Source organism: Callithrix jacchus, chromosome 6 (assembly GCF_049354715.1).
Source record: "Callithrix jacchus isolate 240 chromosome 6, calJac240_pri, whole genome shotgun sequence".
Lineage (NCBI taxonomy): Eukaryota > Metazoa > Chordata > Mammalia > Primates > Cebidae > Callithrix > Callithrix jacchus.
The window spans coordinates 122,345,236-122,367,277 of NC_133507.1; the positions used below are offsets into that span (position 1 = coordinate 122,345,236).

Consider the following 22,042-nt stretch of genomic DNA (forward strand, 5'->3'; position numbering starts at 1 on the left):
GAGCAAGAGTGAGACTGTCTCAAAAAAAGAAAGGCTGCGTGCAGTGACTCACACCTGTAATCCCGGCACTTTGGGAGGTGAAGGCGAGTGAATTACTTGAAGTCAGGAGTTCAAGACCGGCTTGACCAACATGGAGAAACCCAGTCTCTACTAAAAATACAAAAATTAGCCTGTGTGATGGCACATGCCTGTAGTCCCAGCAACTTGGGAGGCTGAGGCAGGAGAATCACTTGAACCTGGTAGGCAGAGGCTGCAGTGAGCCGAGGTCACTCCCATGACTGCACTCCAGCCTGGGAAACAGAGTGAGACTTCACCTCAACAACCACATCAAAAAGCTAACTTCTTCCAAAGTGTCTGTATGAGTTTTCATTTCCACAAGCAGTGAATGAGAGTTCCTGTTACTTCATATCCTTGCCAATGTTTGGTGGTGTCAGTGTTTTGGATTTTAGTAATTTTGGCCGATAAGTAGTGGTATCTCTTGTTGTTTTATTTTGCAATTCCCTAATGACATATGATGTTGAACATCTTTTCATATGCTTATTTGCCATCCGTATCTCTTTTTGGTGAGGTGTCTGTTTAAAGCTCTTGACCACTTTTCAATTGGGTTGTTTTCTTACTGTTGAGTCTTAAGCGTTCTTTGTATATTTTTGGATAACAGTATGGTCGAGGTTTTTTTTTTTTTTGAGATGGAGTCACGCTCTGTTGCCAGGCTGGAGTGCAGTGGCATGATCTCAGCTTACTGGGTTCAAGCAATTCTCCTGCCTCAGTCTCCTGAGTAGCAGGGACTACAGGCAAGTGCCACCATGCCCAGCTAATTTTTGTATTTTTAGTAGAGAAGGGGTTTCAACATGTTGGCCAGGGTGGTCTTGGTCTCTTAATCTCATGATTTGCTGACCCGTGATGCAAAGAACTTTGAGTACTTTGTATACTTTTGGGTAACAGTCTTTTGTTTTGCAAACATTTTCTTCCAATCTGCGGTTTGTCTCTTCACTCTTAACTGTATATTTTGAAAAAGAAAACTCAGAGAATATCTGGTCCCCCACAACAACATGTCATATCAGGTGAGAGATGACTTATTTTCTCAGAAACTAAGATTTTGGGTCATAATGTTGCAAACCACAAAAGTTAATTTTAAAACTCATCTTCTCGATCTACTAAGAATATGTACTGTTATCATCACTAACAGTTTCAAAGAAAGAAATAATTGGCTAATTCATTTTTTAGTGAATGTGTTTTGTTACTACTACAGACATTCTTAAAATCCTCTTTTTATGGAGAAAAAAATAAGGATTTTTCTTTACAGAAAGTGAGGAGTGAAGCCTAATGGAGGAAATATCTGTTTCAAGGAATAACCCTCCCAATATTTGCTTTTTTTTTTTTTTTTTTAACAGGCTGTCACCCTGTCTGGAGTGCTGTGATGGAATCATAGCTCACTACAGCCTCAAACTCCTGGGTTTTAGCAATCTTCATGCCTCAGCCTCGAGTAGCTGGGACCACAGGTGTGTGCCACCACTGCACCACCACCCCAACTAATTTTTTTGATTTTTGGTAAACACACTATATTGCCCAGGCTGGTCTTGAACTCCTGAGCTCAAGTGATCCTCCCACTTTGGCCTCTCAAAGTGCTCAGAGTCACTGAATCTAGCCTTATTTATTTGTTTTTTTTAAGAAACAGTCACTAGTGCGGTATGTAGGTTCAGTAGCTATGTAGGCCCTTCAGAGTCACTTTGCTTTTCTGGGCTTTCGTTTCCTTAACATCTTCCTGTCTGTAAGACACATGCTCTTCCACCCCTTAGACCAAAAAATATTGCTACCAGTGAGAATCTAATGAGATAAAATGAGGAAAATGCTTTAAAACTTTTAAAACTGCACAGTGCTTAAAAAATGCACTGTTACGATATCATTAAAAGTGATTCCTCAGTGGTGGAAATGGTTGTATAACAACGTGAATGTACTTGATGCCATTTAAAGCTGGTTACAATGGTAAATTTTATGGTATATATATTTTACCACAATTAGTACATTTAAAAAGGTGGTTCTTGACACTTAACCTTAGGGTTTGAAGTGCCCCATTTCTTGGGTATGGGCACATAGTGCCTCAAGACTATTGAGGATTCTCACCTCTTCTATGTCCAAACCTTTAAGAAAATTCTGGGGGGCCGGGTGCTGTGGCTCATGCCTGTAATCCCAGCACTTTGGGAGGCCGAGGTGGGCGGATCACGAGGTCAAGAGATAGAGACCATCCTGGTCAACATGGTGAAACACCATCTCTACTAAAAATACAACAATTAGCCAGGTGTGGTGGCGCATGCCTGTGGTCCCAGCCACTCGGGACGCTGAGGCAGAAGAACCGCTTGAACTCAGGAGGCAGAGGTTGCAGTGAGCTGGGATTGCGCCACTTCACTCCAGCCTGGCAGCAGAGCAAGACTCCATTTCAAAAAAAAAGAAAAAAAAGAAAAGAAAATTCTGGAAAAGCTAGGTCGGTGACATGAATATTGGAATCAGAGACCAACGAACCCATTTCTTCCTTTCTAAATCAGTAGTATGGGTTCTTGTCTGCAGTAGTTTTGTTTGAGAAAGCCGAAGGGGTAGACATCAGCAATCAACAAGCTGCAGAATATACAGATTGTGGTCAGTCATTGTAAACGCCCCATGACTGTCTAATCATTTCAATACCAAAAGAAAAACTTAAAACCCCAGCTGCTAAAATCTTTGTCTTAAACAACTCTTTGAGTCTCTCCCTACAAGGCCCAGAAAGGAATGAGATAGATGTGAATGGAATCTCTTTTCCTTTCCCTTGCCACCCTCTGGAGGAGGAGTCTAAGGCAGTAGCCAAGGCCAGCTGCCAGAGAGTCAAGGAGGAAGGAGTGGCCCCATCGAATCCACAAACCATACTACCCTGGCCCGTGTGTTAGTTACATACAATCTCCCAAGTTGGCAACAAAGGCATGCACATTTAGGGGATTCTGGTTTCACTGTTGGTGTTTATCTTTGAAGAGTGTCACATCAGATGAATGGGAAGGGTGTGTTGCCGTTGAGCTGAGGTTGGGTCCTTCTTGGCTTTCTTAGGGACACTTACAGGTCCAAATCTGCTTTCGGATTTGAGATTCAAGAGGGTGGAAACCACTTGGAGATTTGAGTCAAAGCAGACCTGTCCTCACTGTGTGCTGGGCAGGAGCCAGCTCTCCATGTCCGTGCAGCTTCGGCAACACCTCCAGGTCTTTCAGCTTCCCTGGGACTAAGGACCATGCACATGATTAATTCTGACATAAACAGTCACACAGACACCTATGCCAAGATGAGGGTAAGAAATTGGTTAGAGCAAATGAAGTAATAATGAGCCTTGTGCTTCACAATAGAAATTCAACCAACCTGAGGGTTATAATTTACTTATTAACTCTTACTGCTATTATTTTTTTTGAGATGGAGTCTCCCTCTGTCACACAGGCACAATGGTGCCATCTTGGCTCATTGCAACCTCCACCTCCTAGGCTCAAGCGATTCTCAAGCCTTGAGTAGCTGAGACTACAGGCACATGCCACCATGCCCAGCTAATTTTTTTGTATTTTTAGTAGAGATGGGGTTTCGCCATGTTGGCCGGGCCGCTCTTGAACTGCTCTTAAGTGATCCGCCTGCCTCAGCCTCTCCAAGTGCTGGGATCACAGGGGTGAGCCACTGTGCCTGGCCATAATTCACTTATTAGCTCTTCATATATGTATATATATATATAAAAGATCTAAGACTGGAGAATCTAGGGTCAGTGCCTTACAAATGGCACAAGTTGAAGCCCTGAGACTCCCACCGCTACCCTGCTCCCCGCATTCTCAGTACTGCCTCTCAGATGCATCCAGCAGCTAACCCGTATTTGCAAGGCTGGGTTTGGGTACATGCAGTGAGACGTTTACAGGGTCTAAGAGCAGAAACTCTTGAGTGAGACACTCCTGAGTTCATGCACTGGCCCTGCCATTTGTCAGCTGATTGATGTTGCATTTAATTTCGTCATCTGTAACAGGCCTAATAATCTGTAGCCATCTGAGAGATGTTGTGAGCTTGAATAACAGGGTAGTGAATATTTATTTATTTATTGATACAGGGTCTCGCTCTGTCACCCAGGCTGGAGTGCAGTGGCATGAGCATAGCTCCCTGCACCCTTGACCTCCCACGCTCAAGTTTTCCTTTCACTTCAGTCTCCTAAGTAGCTGGAGACCATAGACGCACCTCACGACACCTGACTAATTTTTAACATTTTCTGTAGAGACGGTGTCTCCCTATGTTGCCCAGGCTGGTCTCTATTTCTGGGGCTCAAGTGATCCTCCTGCCTTGGCCTTCCAAAGTGCTGGAACTACTGGTGCGAGTCACCGCGACCACAGCCTATTTACTGAGAACTGTGGAAGGCACAGGCACTATTATAAGTGCTCCAGCTGTTTTATCTCCCACATTTTTGCTCAGTTAGGAGTTCCAAAGCTGGAACTTGAAGATTCGTATTTTAAAAAATTTTGCAGTTAATTCTGAGGTTGGTCAGATTGAGATCATGGTTGTGCATTCATGTTTAGGCAGTGACTAACCACTCAGGGCCTTAGAGACAAACAGAGCTCATTCTATCACTCACTCACTGAATGAGCATAGCCAAGTCTTTCAACCTCTCTAAGCCTCAGTGTCCCCATTCATAAAATGGGACCAGTAGTAGCATCCACTTCTGAGAACTGTTCAGAAGTGGAAATGAACCAATTTAGGTGGCCATGTCTGGCATACACAAATGGTTTGATTAGTATTAGCTGTGCCTTTATTAGGCCATCTCATTTTTGTTAGGTGACTGAGAAACCAAGGACCTTCTGACCTTTGTGCATCGGTCACTCTTAGTTTAAATTTGTTGCTCTTCCATCCACATAATTGATTCCAAATCCTAAGTGTTGGAGAAAGGGAGTTAGTGTGTCATAGAAAAATCCCTGTCTTTGGCCCAGCAGGACTGTGTTTGACTCTATGTAACTGTTTGAGCATTAGTTTCCTCATCTATAACATGGGAGAACAATACTCTGAATTGCTGAGAGAATTAGTGGTAGTTCTTGTCATGGTGTAACATATAAGTAATGTGTTATTGTTGGTGTTCTGGTTATAAAATGTACAACATGTGAAAACAAAAGGGCGGAAAACCCTTATTAAAAACTCAGGAAACAGAAGCAGATGGGAGAGAACTGGGGAGGGACTGGGCATGGTGGCTTATGCCTATAATCCCAGCACTTTGGGAGGCCAAGGTGGGTGGATTGTTTGAGGTCAGGAGTTGGAGATCAGTCTGACCAACATGGTGAAACCCCGTCTCTACTAAAAATGCAAAAATTAGCTGGACGTGGTGGTGGGTGCCTGTAGTCCCAGATACTAGGGAGGCTGAGGCAGGAGAATCACTTGAATCCAGGAGGTGGAGACTGCAGTGAGCCAAGATCTCAGCACTGCACTCCAGCCTGGGCAACAGACCAAACAAACAAACAAACAAAAGAGAGAACAGGGGAGGGTCTGGGGCTCAGAGCTTGGGGAACAGACCTCACTCAGTAGCACCAACACTCCAGGCTGGATACTACAAAGACACAGGTTACTACTAAACTGGAGAACATGGCCACGGCTGGGAACTCAGGGCTGAGCCAAGTAGGGCTGAGCGAAAACACTTCCTCCTTTGTGAACAATCTACCTACATTTCAGCTACAGGGCTGGCTTTACTCAGTCCTCGGGGAGGGAGGAGAAGGCTGGTCTGTGGCTTCAGTGCTGAGATTTGGATCAAGAGAGGGAAATGCCCTCTCCCCAGACCCTTTGCAAGGAAGAATGGCATATTACTTGCTACGGACAGGTGTTATTATTATTAATGGAGTCAGTATAAATGCTTTCCAGTGAAGCATGTCCAGCGCTCGGGTTTCTAGTTTGCACGTCAATGAATTGTCTGCCACCTACCTCTTCTGAATGGTTGGAAATTGGGCATCTGTTCCTTTAAAAAGGAAACATTTCTTGCTTGAGTGAGTCATCTCTGTCCTCCTGCTTTAGGAGTACAATTTACCCCGGAGTTCCTTCTGTTGTGAATTTTCTTTTTCTCTGGAGACCAGATTCTGTCCTTTTGCTGGAGGGAAGTGTTTTTACAGATTTCCTCCTTACTCTTGCGTTTTTTTCAAGCCGGGCTGAATTTGCTAGTCCACTCAACAGGAAGTGAGGCCGTGGAGGGTGGTGATCGAAAGTAAAAGAAAGGTTCCTCCTGGGAGCCCTTCCCACCCCGCTCCCCACGGAGCGTGTGGAGTTAGGCAGGTTAGGGGACTCGGAGACTGCGATGGTGCCCGGAAAGGGTGGAGCGGGTGAGTGCCTGTTGCCGAGGTGACCCCTTCCACAGGAAACCACAATATTTTTGTTTCTTCACTAGCTCTAGAAACGGGTCGGTGGGCAGGGGGAAGCAACTTGCATCTGCCCTTCTGAGGACACCTCTGGGTCCTGCCTGGCCCCGCTCCCCTGTGGGGCTTCTCTCTGAGCCGTTGCCTCTGACCTTGCTGCTTTTTCACTCGGAGGAGTCTCCAGTTTCTTTGCCGCCTTCAGAGCTTGAGCTCCCAGCTTCCCTGACGCCTCGAATACCGACACACTGTCTCCCTCCTGTGGACCCTTTTGGAGATTCCAGAAAACTTTATCAATCCACTTTTTTTTTTTCTTTTTCATTTGGCCCTGGGGCAGGGGGTTAAGTTCTTTATTCTGTCGAATCACGATGCCCTGCAGACCTGGGTCCCTAAGGCGCACAGCCGGCTTCCTTCCTCCCCGGGTTCTAAGGGTTTCCTTTCACCTCTCCACTCCCACCCCTGCCCTCTCTCTTGCTTCCCAAAGACAGTTCTCTAATGTTTTGATATGAATTCGTGATTTAATCTGTATCTTTGCAAAATGTATTTTTCTTTTGTGTGTGTACACTATTTTTTAACTATGCGATCTGAGGCAGGTAAGTAATTCCTCTGTGCCTCTGTCATCTCATCATTATATGGGATTAATAATGCCTCGGGAGGTGACTGTGAGGCTTGAAGGAGACACTAGGCACAAGTCACTTACTACACCAGTTATCAATTACTATTGCATATTAATATTATTGGTATTTTATTTTGCACATTCTATTTCTATTTCTTTTTTGTTTTTTTGAGACAGGGTCTTGCTCTGTCACCCAGGCACAATCATGATTGTACAGTGGCACAATCATGGCTCACTTCAGCCTCGACATCCTGGGATTAAGCAATTTTCCCATCTCAGCTTTCAGATTAGCTGGGACCACAGGCATGTGCTACTACACCTGGCTAATTAAAAATTTTTTTTCGTAGAGATGGTGTCTCACTATGTTGCCCAGGCTGGTCTCAAATGCCTAGGCTCAAATGATCCTCCCACCTTGGCCTCCCAAAGTGCTAGGATTACAGGCATGCCACTGTGCCCATCAGGCATTGATGTTATGAGGCCACCTTGACCTAGCCCTCTCTGGTGAGGAGTCCCTTTCAGATACTTCATTCAGTCTTCTCAGCTATGAGTGCCTGCCCTCTGAATGCTTATATTCTATTTGGGGAAGGACAAAAGGCAGCTTCAAAGAAGAGAGATGCTTGATTTTCTTTTCCTGCTTTTAATATCAGAAAACATTTCAGCTAACTCTCAGTATGAAGGCAATCTTTTGTTTACTGATACATATATTATATACATATGGGCAACTAGAGCCCAACATGATGAGGTCCCCAGGATTTGCCTCTTTGATAAGATGGTAAAAACCCATCTTGCAGTTAACTTCATGGTTTCCTCAGCTACACTCATACACAAGGACCACCTTTGGTAAGATGGGCTTACCAAAGAGTTATTTCATTTTAGAGTTCTTTTCTTTCTAGATTTTTTATTTTAGAATTTTTTTTTTTATTTCAGAGTTTTTTCTTTTTAGAGGTTTTTCATTTTAGAGTTTTTTATTTTAAAGTTTTTTAGATTGCTGAGAGTGGAATCTGGTGACCTTGGGGCCATGGAGATGCTCCTTGGCTAAACCAGGTGCTTTAGCTCTGAAAGTTCGCAGCCACCTTGAGAACCAAGATGAGGGCTCTGCAGTGCCCAATCTCAAGACCTCTCCGGGGTGCTCAGTCACGATACATTGAATGAAAAACTTAAAGTCTTAATGATGAACCCAAAAAAACTTCAAATACTAAATATGAAAAGAAAGTGTTCTTAGTTACAATCCAGTCCAGTGTCCTCATTTCAGAACATGGAAATGAGGCTCCAAAGGTAAAATGACTCATCCAAAGTCACACAAAGATGTTGGCCAGTGGCCATTGCTCAGGTGGCCATGTGCCTTGCCCCACCCTGCCTGCAATCTCATGGACCACCAGGCCTTTTCCCTTTAGCTTTAGGAGCTTTAGAGGGCGGCTCTGCTCACTCAGAGACAAGTGGTAAGTGTTGTTTCCCCTCTAGTGTTTGTGACTCAGGAGTTTCGAAACAGGAAGTGCAGCTGGCTGTGCCTTCCGTCCTTCATTAGACGTTTGCTCTTGTCTTAGATGCTCAGATGGGCAGTGGATAGGCCTGTGAAGAAGGTGCTACCGTTGTGATAATAAGGTAAGGATTCGCCTCTTTGGTAAGGTCAGAGGGGCCTTTTGGGAGGAAGGCCTTTGATTCTGGAGTTTTCTAGGCTCCTGAGAGTGAGATTGGGTGGCCTTGGGGCCATGGAGGTGATCCTCATGTTTGAGTGTGGATGGGGAAACCATGAAGTTAGTGTAAGAGGCAGCAGTCCCTCTGAGAGCCTTGCCGAGGGTTATGCAGTTTCCAGACCTCAAGCCACTCTAACTTAGATCGATGGAGTCTTAGGAGTTTCTGAAAGGCTCCAAGTTTAGCTACTTGTACGAAAGCCTGATCCCAGCCCAACTTGTCTTAGAAGCCAAAATTTAAATCTCAACTGACTTTGCTGCTACAGCTATCCTCCCACCAACACACAGACCCACCAACATACACATTTGCCAACATAAACACACACACACACACACATACGCATACTCATACCCATTGTCCTACTAATTCAATTATTTGTTTTTTAAAGAAATTTAAAAAGGCTGGGCATGGTGGCTCACATCTGTAATCCCAGCACTTTGGGAGGCCGAGGCAGGTGGATCACCTGAGGTCGGGAGTTTGAGACCAGCCTGACCAACAAGGAGAAACCTCGTCTCTCCTAAAATTACAAAATTAGCTGGGCGTGGTGGCCCATGCTTTTAATCCCAGCTACTTGGGAGGATGAGGCAGGAGAATTGCTTGAACCTGGGAGGCGGAGATTGCTGTGAGCCGAGATCACGCCATTGCTTTCCAGCCTGGGCAACAAGAGCAAAACTCTGTCTCAAAAAAAAAAGAAAGAAAATTAAAAAGATACAAAACAGTTCAAAAAACAATATAATGGGAAGACTGGATGGATGAAATCAGAGACCTGTCCTTGTGGGGTTAAGCATTTACAGGTGAAGTTGCAAGTTTCATTCTGTTTGAAAATGATGGGCTTGTATGTTTTGCTGAGGTCGGGATACCTTTGCTTGGTTGTTTGCACACTGTGGTTGCGGCGCCCTGCTATGGACACCATGTGAGTGCAGAATGGATGTCTGTGAGGTTCAGGGGCAGCCCAAAGTCTGGGGCAGCCAGCCTGGACCCGAGGCCGTGGCAATACTACCTACCGGTTAGAGGTTTGGGCCTGAGAGTGAGTGGCTTTCAGGTTCTCTCAAGTTTTGGATGAGATGCAGGTTTTTGTTTCCGATGGCGAATGCATGTTTTGCTTTTCCCCCCACCTGTGGGGTAGTTATCAGTGCAAGAGCTAGGATGCTGCTAGAATATTAACTAGAATGATGGTGATGAGATGGAATGTATTTGTAGTCTAACTGTGGCATATAAAACAGTGGTAGAATGGGACTCTGGAATGAGATGCTGAGGCCTAGACTCCAGCACTTCCTTTGTGAGGCTCTGACCCTCTCTCTCCTGTAGTGGATTTGTTGAGAACTCCCGGTGTTGTGGTTTTGTTGTTGTCAATTTTTTTGGAATTTTAATCTCTAAAAAAGTTATGATTTTATGTTTTTCTTCGTGAGATTCCTTCACCGCCTTCCAGCTGCAAGTAGAATAATATCTGTATCTTTGTGCTCTGTCACTGAAGCCCTCGAGTGAGATACTCAATTCTGGCTGTGGCTCTCTCCCTTACTAGCTCATTTCCAAGCCGTGACTTTTCATAACAGAAAAATGGGTACAATAATAGTAATTTCTTCAGAGGTTTTAGTGAAATGAAGTTAAAAAATATTTTTGTGTTTATATGGATATATAGGTTATAAATATTTATTATATAATTTATGTATATGATTATTATAAACACATTTTTATTTAAATACTTTGAGGGATAAATATATAAAATATTAAATATATAATACAAAGACATATAAATATATAATATAAATAGACATTTAGCAGATATTATATAAATATATGTATTACATGGAAAATATTCAAATTTACCTATGTTATATATACATGTGAAAAAAAACTGGGAAAAACGCACAAAATGTGACCAAAGAATTACTTCCAAATGGCAAGTTTTTAAGTAATTTTTATTTTCTTTGTATACTTCTTTGTATTTTCTCTATGAAACAAGTGTTACTTTTACTATTTTTAGGAACCAAAAACTACAAGGGCATTATTTTTAAAATACTAGCTTAACGAAGTTTCTAGCCCGTAAGAGTGCGGAAGATCTAGGTCCCATTAAACAAGAACCACCACGTGATACCTCTCCCCATACGGTACTGGACTGGCCCGTTGTTAATGGTGTCTTAAAGCCTGTTTTCTAGGTACTAAGACTACAGGGATGTATGACTTAAGCAAAAACCAAAAAACAGGCAAGGCTGACTGTTATCTCGTGGCGTGTCCCAGAGCACCTAGGTCAGAGGAGAAGCCATGTTAGCATTTTCCCTTCTGAGCGTCAATTATGATTTGATGGGAAAACCACTTAAAAACCATTGTCACATTGTTGAAAGGTAATGAAATGAGTGAGATAAGGTGGCTATGGAGGACAGGAGCTACCCGCCAGTTGTATTATATCCAAATTCATGTCATCTCAGGCTTGGATTGTATTGATTTTTATTATATACTATCAGAAAATGCTATTAAATAGGTAAAAAGAGACTAAAAAAGGTTTATTTCTTTTGACCCAATAATACTACTTTTAGGAAATTATTCTAAGAAAATAATTGGAAGTTATTTTAATTTAAACTTTAACTTAAAGATTTGCATCTTAAGATCAACCTAAATATAATCAGGAACTGGCTGATTATAAACGTTTAAGTTAACTTTAACTTAAAGATTTGCATTTTAAGATCATCCTAAATAGAATCAGGAACTGGCTATGTAAGTTATAGTTTATCTCTAAGATTAAATGCTTTACAGATATTAAAACCCATGCCGTGGAAGAAAAACTACAGACATCAGGATGTACTTACGAGAGGTACTTATCAGTGGAACAATCCACTTATACTACAGAAATATGATGGATTCAAATATAAGGAAAAGGGCGTGTGCATAACATATTTGGTAGGAAAGGGTAAAATATTAGGCATTTATCTTTGGATGGTAGAATTATACATAATTTTTACTTTCTTTTGATCTTTTCTGTATTCTCTAAAGTGAATACACTAAGCATTGTTATCCTCAGGAAAAAAAATAATTGAGGGACAGGGAAAAGGAAGTCCTGCTTTCATTTGATTCTTTGGTTGGTTTTATCCTGTAAGATGAGCTTTTAACAGAGGTTAGAATGCACTTAAAATTTTAAAGACAGTTGACCTCATGACACTAAACAGGGTTAGCTCTAGTTTAGATCTTTTCCAGCATATGAATAAGAATGGATCTTTAAATAAAGATTTTAATTAGGTGTATTTTTAGAATAAGTAATACATGTACATGGTAAAAATTCAAACAGTACAAATTGCAGCAAGATAAGGCGTATAAAGCAGCTCTCATTGTCACCTCCACTCATGGGCCTTCCCACACTGCACGCCCACGTGTTTGTAATTCTGCTTTTCCTTACCGTGACTGAAGCCACTTCCTGTGTGCTTTTATCAGAGCTCTTCTGTGAATATACAGAATGTGTAATGATCAATACATTATGTAGATCACACACACTTGATCACATTGATCTTCCTATTCTTTCTTGTATAACAGAGTTCCATGGATTATGATTAATTGCTTGTCTAAATCCTCTAATACTGATAAACGGTTATTTTTCCTCTTCTGTTATTTCAAGGAATGCCACCATGAATAGCCTTGTATATGGTTTTGAGTATACTTATGTTTAAGTGAATGTGGAAACAACTTTTGGAAGTTAAATTGCGGGGCCAAAGTATATGTGAATTTTGCATTTTGACAAAGATGGCTAAATGACTCACTCTGTTTTGTTTTTGTTTTTGTTTTGCTTTTTTGTTTTTAACAGATAATAAATATTTTATTCTACTCATTTACCAATGACAACTAGGAAGATGTTATAGCTGGCTCAGAAGGGAATTTGAAGATCAGACACATTTCTAAATCAGGACTATTTGTGCAGATGGAGGCAAAATTGGTTTTTCCACAAGAGGGGAAGGGAAATCAATTGGACCTTCATTGGACAGGATAGAATTTGCTTGTCAATAGGCAATAATTATTTTGCATAGTTATCACTTATCTTCAATTTGGTTTTTTTTAGAGTTGGGGCCTTGATACCTGGAGTTTTGCCCAGGGTAGACTTGAACTCCTGGGCCATGCTGGCTTATTTTACTGCATTCCCAGTGCCTAGAGCAATGATTGACTCATGCCAGCCATATCTATTGGGAATGCTGGCCACCTTGCAGTAGACCTGATTATTTCTACACTGAACGTGTCTAAGATGGCTATTACTATTCATTCAGGAAAGCCCAGGCAATTAACAAGCCAACAGCCTGAGACAGTAGCCAGTAATAGCTGGTGTGGTAGTTTGCTCCTGTAGTCCCAGCCACTCAGCAGGCTGAGGTGGGAGGATGGCTCAAGTCTGGGAGGTGGAGGTTGCAATGAGCCAAGATCTCACCACTGCACTCCAGCCTGGATGACAGAGTGATAACCTGTCTCAAAAATAAAAAAAATAATAAAAAAAACAGCAAAAGTTTCTGCCCTCACAGAGCTTCCAGTCTAGTGAGAGAGTGATTTACCATCAGGAGGGTGATGATGATATGGCTGGGGACCAACTCCCCGCAGGGAGCAAACATGGTGGCAGTGGGGTGGGAGAAGGGAGTGACTGAGGACTTGGGAAGAAAGAGGGCAGCAGAAAGTGGAAGCTTAAGTCCCGGGAGCCTCTGTGGTTTCCATTTCCACACAAAAAAACCACTGCTGCTGTAATCAGGAGGGAGAAAAGATTTTTAAAAAATTTTCTTTCAGGGAATGGAAGGAAAGGATATTTTCAAGAGGATCATTTAAAAAATATTTTAATCTTGGAGCTAGAGGCCATTATTCTAAGTGTGGTGACTCAGGAATGGAAAACCAAATACTGGGCCGGGTGCAGTGGCTCACACCTGTAATCCTAGCACTTTGGAAGGCCAAGACAGGTGAATCACCTGAGGTCAGGAGTTCAAGAAAAGCCTGGCCAACATGGTGAAACCCCGTCTCTACCAAAAATACAAAAATTAGCCAGGCGTGGTGGTGCACAACACCAGCTACTGGGAGGTTGAGGCAGGAGAATTTCTTGAACCCTGGAGGAGGAGGTTGCAGTTGGCTGAGATTACACTACTGCACTCCAGCCTGGGTGACAAAGCAAGACTGCATCTCAAAGAAAATAAAACAAAATACCATATGTTCTCACTTAAAAGTGGGAGCTAAGCTATGAGGATGCAGAGACATACAGAAGGAGGTAATGGACTTGGGGACTGGTGGTGGAGCCGGAGGGGAGGTTGGTCCTAATAGATCCCAGTAGGTCTCCTGCCTCCAAGTCTTCCAGCCTATCCTTTGCACTTTGAATATTAATTCCCAATTGGATACCATTATTCTCATTTTTACAGTCTTTCTTAGCTTCTCATCACCTCCAGGACAAAGCCTAAGGGAAATGAGGGATAAAAGACTGTATATTGGGTGCAGTGTAAACTGCTTGGGTGATGGGTATACTCAATTCACCACTACAGCATCATCCATGTAACCAAAAAACCACTTGTACCCCCAAAAGCTATGGAAATTTAAAAAAATTAAACTTACTCTAATGTCCAAATTGAAAGTATTTTTATTTTAGAGTAAGATGTAGAAAACACATGAATCGTGGTTTCCTTGACCACTCCCTCTGAGTGGCAGGATCCAGGTTTGTGTTTTCATCTATGAATGTTAGCAGATGCAAGGGGCTTAAAGACCCAGAACCCATCCACCTAGTTGCAGGTGAGAAAATGGGTCCAAACAGGTTAAGGTTATTTATGGGGAAGGAAAGTATCCAAGAGTATAGGGTTGGTGGAATCATAGAAATATAATGGAGCTGGATGGGAATGGAAAGGTTCTTAGTTTAAGGTTCTCAAAAGGTAGTGGTCCAGGGTCAACTCTTAAGGGCGAAGGAGCTTCTGAGTAAGGGTTTGACAAAGAGCTCTTCAGCTTTGAAGAGTCTGAAAGCCGCCGCTTCCAATGGAATGTTCACATTTTCAACTGAGGAAATGGGAGGTGAGAGAAGTGCTCAAGAGCCTATGCCCCACAGCCAGGGGCTTTTTCCTTCTTTTAGGTTAACATTTATTTGGCATTTGTTAGTTGCTTGGAGTTATTCTAAATGCATTCTAGGTGTTATATATTCACAGCAGCTTTGAGAGATGAGCGCATTTTACAGAGGTGGAAACTAACACCTTGAGAAAGTGCTAGCATCACAGCTGGGCATGATCTAGGCTCTTAAACACGGCACTGCTGCCTTCCCCTACGGTGAATGTCACCTGTGACAGGGGGATCCATGTCCCAGTCTTGTTCCTATGAAGAGTGGAGCACAAACACCGCTCCTAGGGTTCCTTTACCAAGGACAGGGGCTGTCAGAACAGGGAGGGTGGGGTAGAAATCTGTCAAGGTGGTGGAACCCCAGATCTCAGGCCGCTGGCATGATAATTGTCTGGGGTTTGTGGAAACACAGTCCTCCCCTTTAAAAACATTGTGTGAAAATACCACATAACCTGACTTAGAGACTCTGTGGGCTGAAAGGGCTGTCAGGGGTGACCTGGTTCAGTTTCCAGTCTTGCATTCCTGACCACCTGCAGGCGCTGGTCCTTGGGCCTTTCTGGTCCTTGGGCCTTTAGGGAACCACACTGCCCCATGTCCTCTTACCACTGTTGTTTAAATCAGACCCCATTACTCCTGCCCTCCAGCACCAAAATGCCTCCTCCTAATACGTCCTAGTAGGTCCCCTGCCTCCAAGTCTTCCAGTCTATCCTTTGCACTTTAAATGTTAATCCCCAATTGTGTGATGTCATTCTCATTTGTACAGTTTTTTCTTAATTCCTCATCACCTCCAGGACAAAGCCTAAACCCTCTGCCCCACGGTAATAAAGCCCCTTTGTGACATGGTACCGAAAGAGAGCTTCATCCCTTTGTCCCATCACTCTCTGTCCCAGACCCTTTGCAGTTACTTTATTGAGCTACTCGTGCCTGCCTGAATGGACTTGAAAGTTCTTACCTCCATCTTTTACATCAATTGTTTCCTGCAAGAATTGTGCTTTCTCACATTCTCCCCCAATCCCTTCCCCACAGGAAGCCCTTCCCCCAGGCTGAGTTATGTCTTCTTCCTCTGCACCCCTACCGCACTCTGAGCATACCTCTCTGACCATTGGCTTGTTTGTTTATCTACCTTCCCACACAGTAAGCAGAAACTTGCCTGGTGTTCTTTTTTTCTCTCCTGTGCTCACAGCACAATGACCAGTATCTAGTAGATGCAGTAGCCTTTGATGAACAAGCCAGCAAATGGTTCTTTTCTTCCTTATCTGAACATACCATTATATTTTGACTTAGATTACATCTACCTACCTTTTGGAAAGATGGCCTTCAGCAAAATGCTTTTTAATATTGGGGAAGAACTGGGAAGTGAAGAACTGGCCGCCCTCAAGTTCCTGAGCCTGGACTACATACCACAAAGGAAGCAAGAACCCATCAAGGATGCCTTGATGTTATTCCAGAGACTCCAGGAAAAGAGAATGTTGGAGGAAAGTAATCTGTTCTTTCTGAAGGAGCTGCTCTTCCGAATTAATAGATTGGATTTGTTGAATAAATATCTGCACACTAGCAAGGAGGAGATGGAAAGGGAACTTCAGACACCGGGCAGTGCTCAGATTTCTGCCTACAGGTGGGTAGAAACTCCCAATGTGGGGGCTGCAAGGGTGGGTTGAATGGACAGTCTCTGTGGGCAGGGCTGATTGGGGCTTGTCTTTGTGGTAGCCTGTCTGGTGCCTGGGAGCCTGGCTGTGCCACAATTCTAGGCTTCTACAGAAAGACAGTGGTACCTTGGGTGGTCCTGCCAAAGGCTGTAAAATTCAGCTTCTCCCCACCCTAGAGAGAGTGGATAAACAAAGAGAAACCACATTCAGTATCACTTGGGAGGCTTTGGGAAGATGTCCCAGTGGAGCCAGATTAAGAAATTTAAGGGCCGTATGTATAATTCTAGAAAAACGCTAAGACCATAAAATAAAAATGTATTTTTCAAACTGAAACATTACTTAGAGGTATGCTGAAGTTATAATAAAGTTTTCTAAGTGTTCTCATTTTGTTTTTCTTCTCTTATCTTGGTGCCTCTGCTTTGCTGATATCCAGATTGTGTGCTTACTTTGCCCATCCACTGAGTCCAGCATCACGGCCTCCCACCCTGAAATCCCCCTCCCACTTGCTTGTGGATGGCTATGGAAAATTTCAACAAGATTGACTCAAATGACAAAGTTCTTTACAGAGTTGTATGCAGCTGGCCTGGCACATACAGCTAGGCAGTCCCCACAGAGGCTGCCTAGCTCCTGTGAGCCCAGCTGTATGACAGTTCTAAGCTTCTATAGGAAGACAGTGGCACTTTGGGTCATCCTGCCAAAGGCTGTAAAACTTATCTTCTCCCCACCCTAGGGAGCATGGGTAACCAAAGGTGGGAGAGAGAAACCCCATTCAAATACAACTTCATGATGCTGGGACAAGACTTGAAAAACAGAAACACATTGTCACTTTCTCCCTTTCAGCATCTCCTGTTATTAGACACTCCTTAAAGCAATTTCAGCTCTGCTTTCGGGAAACTTCTACTTAAGCCTTGGCTCTGGGCCCATTTCATTTTCTCTGCTTGCTTGTCGATAACTGTGGCATGTGAGATGGAAAGGGCTCACAGCCAGAGCTGACAGCTGCTGCCCTCTGATGGCCCAGCCCATGAACACCCTGGTCTTTCTATTCTCAGAGACTATGTATTGTTCTGAGATTTGACTACTTTTTGTTTTGTTTTGCTTTTGAGACGGAGTCTCACTGTGTCGCCCAGGCTGGAGTGCAGTTGTGTGATCTCGGCTCACTGCACCTCCACCTCTGGGTTCAAGCGATTCTCCTGCCTCAGCCTCCCAAGTAGCTGGGATTACAGGCCCATGCCACCACGCCTGGCTAATTTTTGTATTTTTAGTAGAGACAGGGTTTCACCGTGTTGTCCAGGCTAGTCTCGAACTCCTGACCTCAAGTCATCCACCTGCCTTGACCTCCCAAAGTGCTGTGATTAAGGTGTGAGCCACCATGTCTGGCCAAGGCTTTACTATTTTGATTTTAAATGGTGAAAGAGATGTTCTGGGCCTGGGGTGGTGGCTTATGCCTGTAATTCCAGCACTTTGGGAGGCCGAGGCAGGCGGGTCACCTGAAGTCAGGAGTTCGACACTAGCCTGGCCAACATGGGGAAACCCTGTTTCTACTACAAAAATTAGCTGGGTGAGCTGAGATCGAGCCATTGCACTCCAGCCTGGACAACAAGAGCCAAACTCTGTCTCAAAAAAAAAAAAAAAGATATTTTGGGTGTATAAGTTTCCTAGGGCTGCCGTAATGAAGTAACCCAAGCTAGCAGGTTTAAAACAGTTTTTAAAATTTGTTCTCATAGTTCTGGAGACCTAAAGTCAGAAATCAAAATGTCAACAGCGTTGGTTTTCTTTTAGAGGCTCCGAGGAAGAATCCGTTTCGTGCTTTTCCCTGCTCTGGGTGGGTGCGGCAGTCCTTGGTGCTGCTTGTCTTGAAGATGCAGCACAGCAGTCTCTGCCTATGTTCCCTTCTCTGTGTCTAAATCTCCCTCTTATGAGGACACAGTTGCTGGATTAGGAATTAGAGTCCACTCTAATCCAGTATGGCCTCATCTTTTTGTGCATGTGTGTGTGAGACAGTGTCTCAGTACGTCACCTAAGCAGGAGTGCAGTGGTGCGATCTCGGCTCACTGTAACCTCCGCCTCCCAGGTTCAACCAGTCCTCCCACCTCAGTCTCCCAAGTAGCTGGAACTACAAGCATCCGCCACCATGTCTGGCTAATTTTTGTATTTTTTATAAAGATGGGGTTTTGAAATGTTGTCCTGGTTGGTCTTGAACTCCTGGGCTCATGGGATCTGCCCACCTTGGCCTCCCAAGTTCTGGATTACAGTGTGAGCTACTGCTCCTGGCCAGTATGACCTCATCTTGATCAGATTTTATCTGCAAATATCCTTTGTCCAAATAAGGTCACATTCTCATATTCCAGGTAGACATGAATTTTGGGGAAGAGGGGAGGACACTATTCAACCAGTATGCTAGATGGCTTTGGTTTACAAGAATTGTGAAGTCTTTTTATTTTTTTTTTTTGAGACAGAGTCTCGCTCTGTTGCCCAGGTTGGAGTGCAATGACATGATCTTGGCTCACTTCAACTTGCACCTCCCGGGCTGAAGCAATTCTCTTGCCTCAGCCTCCCGAGTAGTTAGGATTACAGGTGCCCACCAGCGCACCCAGCTAATTTCTGTATATTTAGTAGAGATGGGGTTTTGCCATATTGGTCAGGCTGGTCTCGAACTCCTGATCTCAGGTGATCTGCCCACTTCAGCCTCCCAAAGTGCTGGGATTATAGGCATGAGCCACTGTGCCTGGCTCTACCCCATTTTTATTTTCAGAATTTTACTTTCTAATTAAATTTTAAAGTCAACCTGTTTTGTATTACAATTGTTTTCCTTTACACCATAATATTGAAAGGTTTGCTGACTTCTAAAATGTTCCTGTGTTCACTTACTCAACAAGCATATTCTGAGAGCCTAAATGTGCCGGCCTAAATAAATGTGATAGGCATAGATTAGGAAATAGTAACGCCTATCACTCATTGAACACTTAGTGTGTTGTCAAAGATTGGTTCCAGTACTTCACATGAACTTACTTGTGTAATCCTCAACACCTTCCTATGATGTGGTTACAGATAATTATCTTCAGTGTATGGATCAGGAACAATGTGTAGCATGTCTAAAGTTAACGCTGCTCAAAGATGGTAGAACCAAGGCTCCAACACCAATAGCCTGGGTCCTCTGTACTCAAACATTGCACCTCACAACCCTCTGGGTTAATGAAAACAAAAAGGGCATGGACCTGGCCATTAGGGACTTGGACAGTTTCTAAACAGACAATTATTTTTTGTTTTTATTTTTATTTTATTTTTAGTGCAGTGGCATGATCACAGCTCACTGCAGTGTCAACCTCTTGGGCTCAAGTGATCTTCCCACCTCATCCTCAGGAGTAGCTAGGACCATGGGTGCATGCCATCACACCTGGCTGATTTTTAAACATTTTTGGTAGAGATGGGAACTTGCTATGTTGCCCAGGCTGGTCTCAAACCCCTGGGCTCAAGCGATCTTCTTCTTGCCTTGGCCTCCTAATGTGCTGGAATTATAGGTGTGAACCACTGTACCAGGCCAAAAGACAATTATATGTGTTATCCTTCTGGGGATACTAAGTCATAGTGGAATGAATGCAGCCTTGAGGATGCTCAGGCAATGCTTGAGCTGTTGTTCATGGATGGGTGTCTGCGGATAGACAAGGGGATGGGGTGTGGGGGCACAGCAGAAAGGGGTGAGGGCAGGGCAAGCTGGGTGTGTTTGGAGCTTCAGGTCCTTTAGTGTTTGTGGTCTGGTCTGTGATAAAGATGTATTCAGAGACTTTGTATTCCAGAACCAAATGCTTGGCCTTCTTACCGAAGGTAATGACTGGGAGAACACTGACCAATTTTAGTTAGCGATGCCACAGGCCAATGTGTCCTTTGAAAACTTTTTGCTGTTGCAACAAAATCTTGATTTCATAGAAAAAAAATAAAGGAAAACAAGATTAATTTAACTAAAATAAACTGAAAGAAAAGTTGATAGAACTTTAAATTGTTAAGGGTGGGATAGTTGGGGAGGAGTCGTAGACTTCTGTGTCGCTATATACCTGCCTCTTTCCAAGGACTCAACTCGTAAACCATGCCATTAACTGGCTTTATTTTGAAGGGAGGCCTTTGGAATCAAGCCCACTCTGACTCCATATATCAAATGGGACATTACTTAGGAAAAGGTTTCTAAAGTGTCTCCATTTCCCACCACAGGGTCATGCTCTATCAGATTTCAGAAGATGTGAGCAGATCAGAATTGAGGTCTTTTAAGTTTCTTTTGAAAAAGGAGATCTCCAAATGCAAACTGGATGATGACATGGTAAGATCTGGTATCTTACTGAGATTTAGTCCCGAAACTTGGTTAGCCAGGGACATTTCTGAGACCAAAGTGAGGGGCTATTTTGGTAAAAGCAACCTGGATTCTCACTTTTTAACTAGAATAAGAAAGCTGTCAGCACAAGTGTTACAAATGTGCTTCCTTTATCCTCAAGTACTGCTCCTGTTAATTACTGGTAGCAAGGTTGAGTCAGGGGCTGGGAGAGGAGGCTGTTGTGCAAGGGGCAGCCCAGAGTGAGACTCGGCAGAGGCGAGAGGGACAGTGGTGATCTGAGACATTTCCCCACTTCTGCAGTCCCCAGAATAACCTGGGACCTGGAACTCTGGGTGTATATTGTGTCTGTGTGTGTGTTTGTGTTTTGTGTCTCTGTGTGTGTTGTGTATGTCTGTATGCTGTGTGTGTATCTCTGTGTCTGTGTGTGCCTTTCTCTGTGTATGGTGTGTGTCTGTATTTGTGCGTGGTGTATCTTTGTGTGTCTCTGTATAAGTGGTGTATCTCTGTGTGTTCTCTCTGTGGTATGTGTGTCTGTGTGCATGTTGCATAGTGTGTATTTGCATTTATGTCTCTGTGTGTGTATCACTGAATGTTGTCTGTGTGTGTTGTGTGCATCTGTGTGTGTATGTTCATGTGATATCTGCATCTATGTGTCTTTGTGTACTCAGTTCTGGAGAGGCAATGTTGGGGGTGAGGCCATCCCAAGGCTGTCACCATGGTGACTGGATTGCTGTCTAGGACTGTTTCACAGTCCTCAGGTAATGCATTCATAGGAGATTTGAGCTCAGGGCCTGGGGACTGGGTGACATCTGACATGGCTTCTCCTTTATCCTCTTACTTCTGTCTTTCTGGGCCAGAAAACATGGGATTGCTTACCTAGCAGCCTGCTGGCTATGAGAGGCCAGCAGAAACTGTCAGGAGGTCTGCTTGGGAAGAAAGGGCAGGTCCTTGGTTGGAGAAAGTGGAAGTTTAAAAAGAATCTAATCTAAAAACCAGTGGAGCTCAATCCAGACTCCCAACTTTATTTCTTCTCCTCCTAGAACCTGCTGGATATTTTCATAGAGATGGAGAAGAGGGTCATCCTGGGAGAAGAAAAGTTGGATGTCCTGAAAAGAGTCTGTGACCAAATCAACAAGAGCCTGCTGAAGATAATCAACGACTATGAAGAATTCAGCAGAGGTAGAAACAACTTGACAGCCGGGAATCGGCAAAACCTACTGTAAAATTGAAACTGACAAATCCCTCCATGTCACAGTTGTTTCTAATCAAGTACTGTTGTTGGTTTCCTCTTTTAATTCAGAGAGAAGAATGAGCCTTGAAAGAAGTTCAGATGAATCTTCAAATGGTAATGCTTGGAGATATATTTTCA

General features: G+C 43.5%; 1 protein-coding gene and 1 long non-coding RNA gene across 3 annotated transcripts in view; one reads left to right on the forward strand and one right to left on the reverse strand.

Moving 5' to 3' along the window:
- Positions 1–1,339: 1,339 nt before the first annotated feature.
- On the reverse strand, positions 1,340–6,606 carry LOC128932410 (uncharacterized). Its single transcript, XR_008482238.2, has 2 exons — positions 5,938–6,606; positions 1,340–3,288 (listed from the first exon to the last, which is right to left on the reverse strand). It is a non-coding gene; the product is annotated as an uncharacterized LOC128932410 (long non-coding RNA).
- The window catches only part of CASP8 (caspase 8), a 30,827-nt gene continuing 14,786 nt past the window's right edge, over positions 6,002–22,042 (forward strand). The window contains exons 1-6 of one of the 2 annotated variants that reach the window (XM_054257783.2): positions 6,195–6,329; positions 8,520–8,577; positions 15,991–16,321; positions 20,556–20,661; positions 21,714–21,852; positions 21,974–22,018. In XM_054257783.2, the coding sequence (XP_054113758.1) occupies positions 16,017–16,321; positions 20,556–20,661; positions 21,714–21,852; positions 21,974–22,018 (595 nt within the window). In that variant the 5' untranslated portion in view covers positions 6,195–6,329; positions 8,520–8,577; positions 15,991–16,016. Of the gene's footprint in view, positions 6,330–8,519; positions 8,578–15,990; positions 16,322–20,555; positions 20,662–21,713; positions 21,853–21,973; positions 22,019–22,042 lie in introns of both variants that reach the window. The other variant, XM_035305289.3, reaches the window with a different exon arrangement.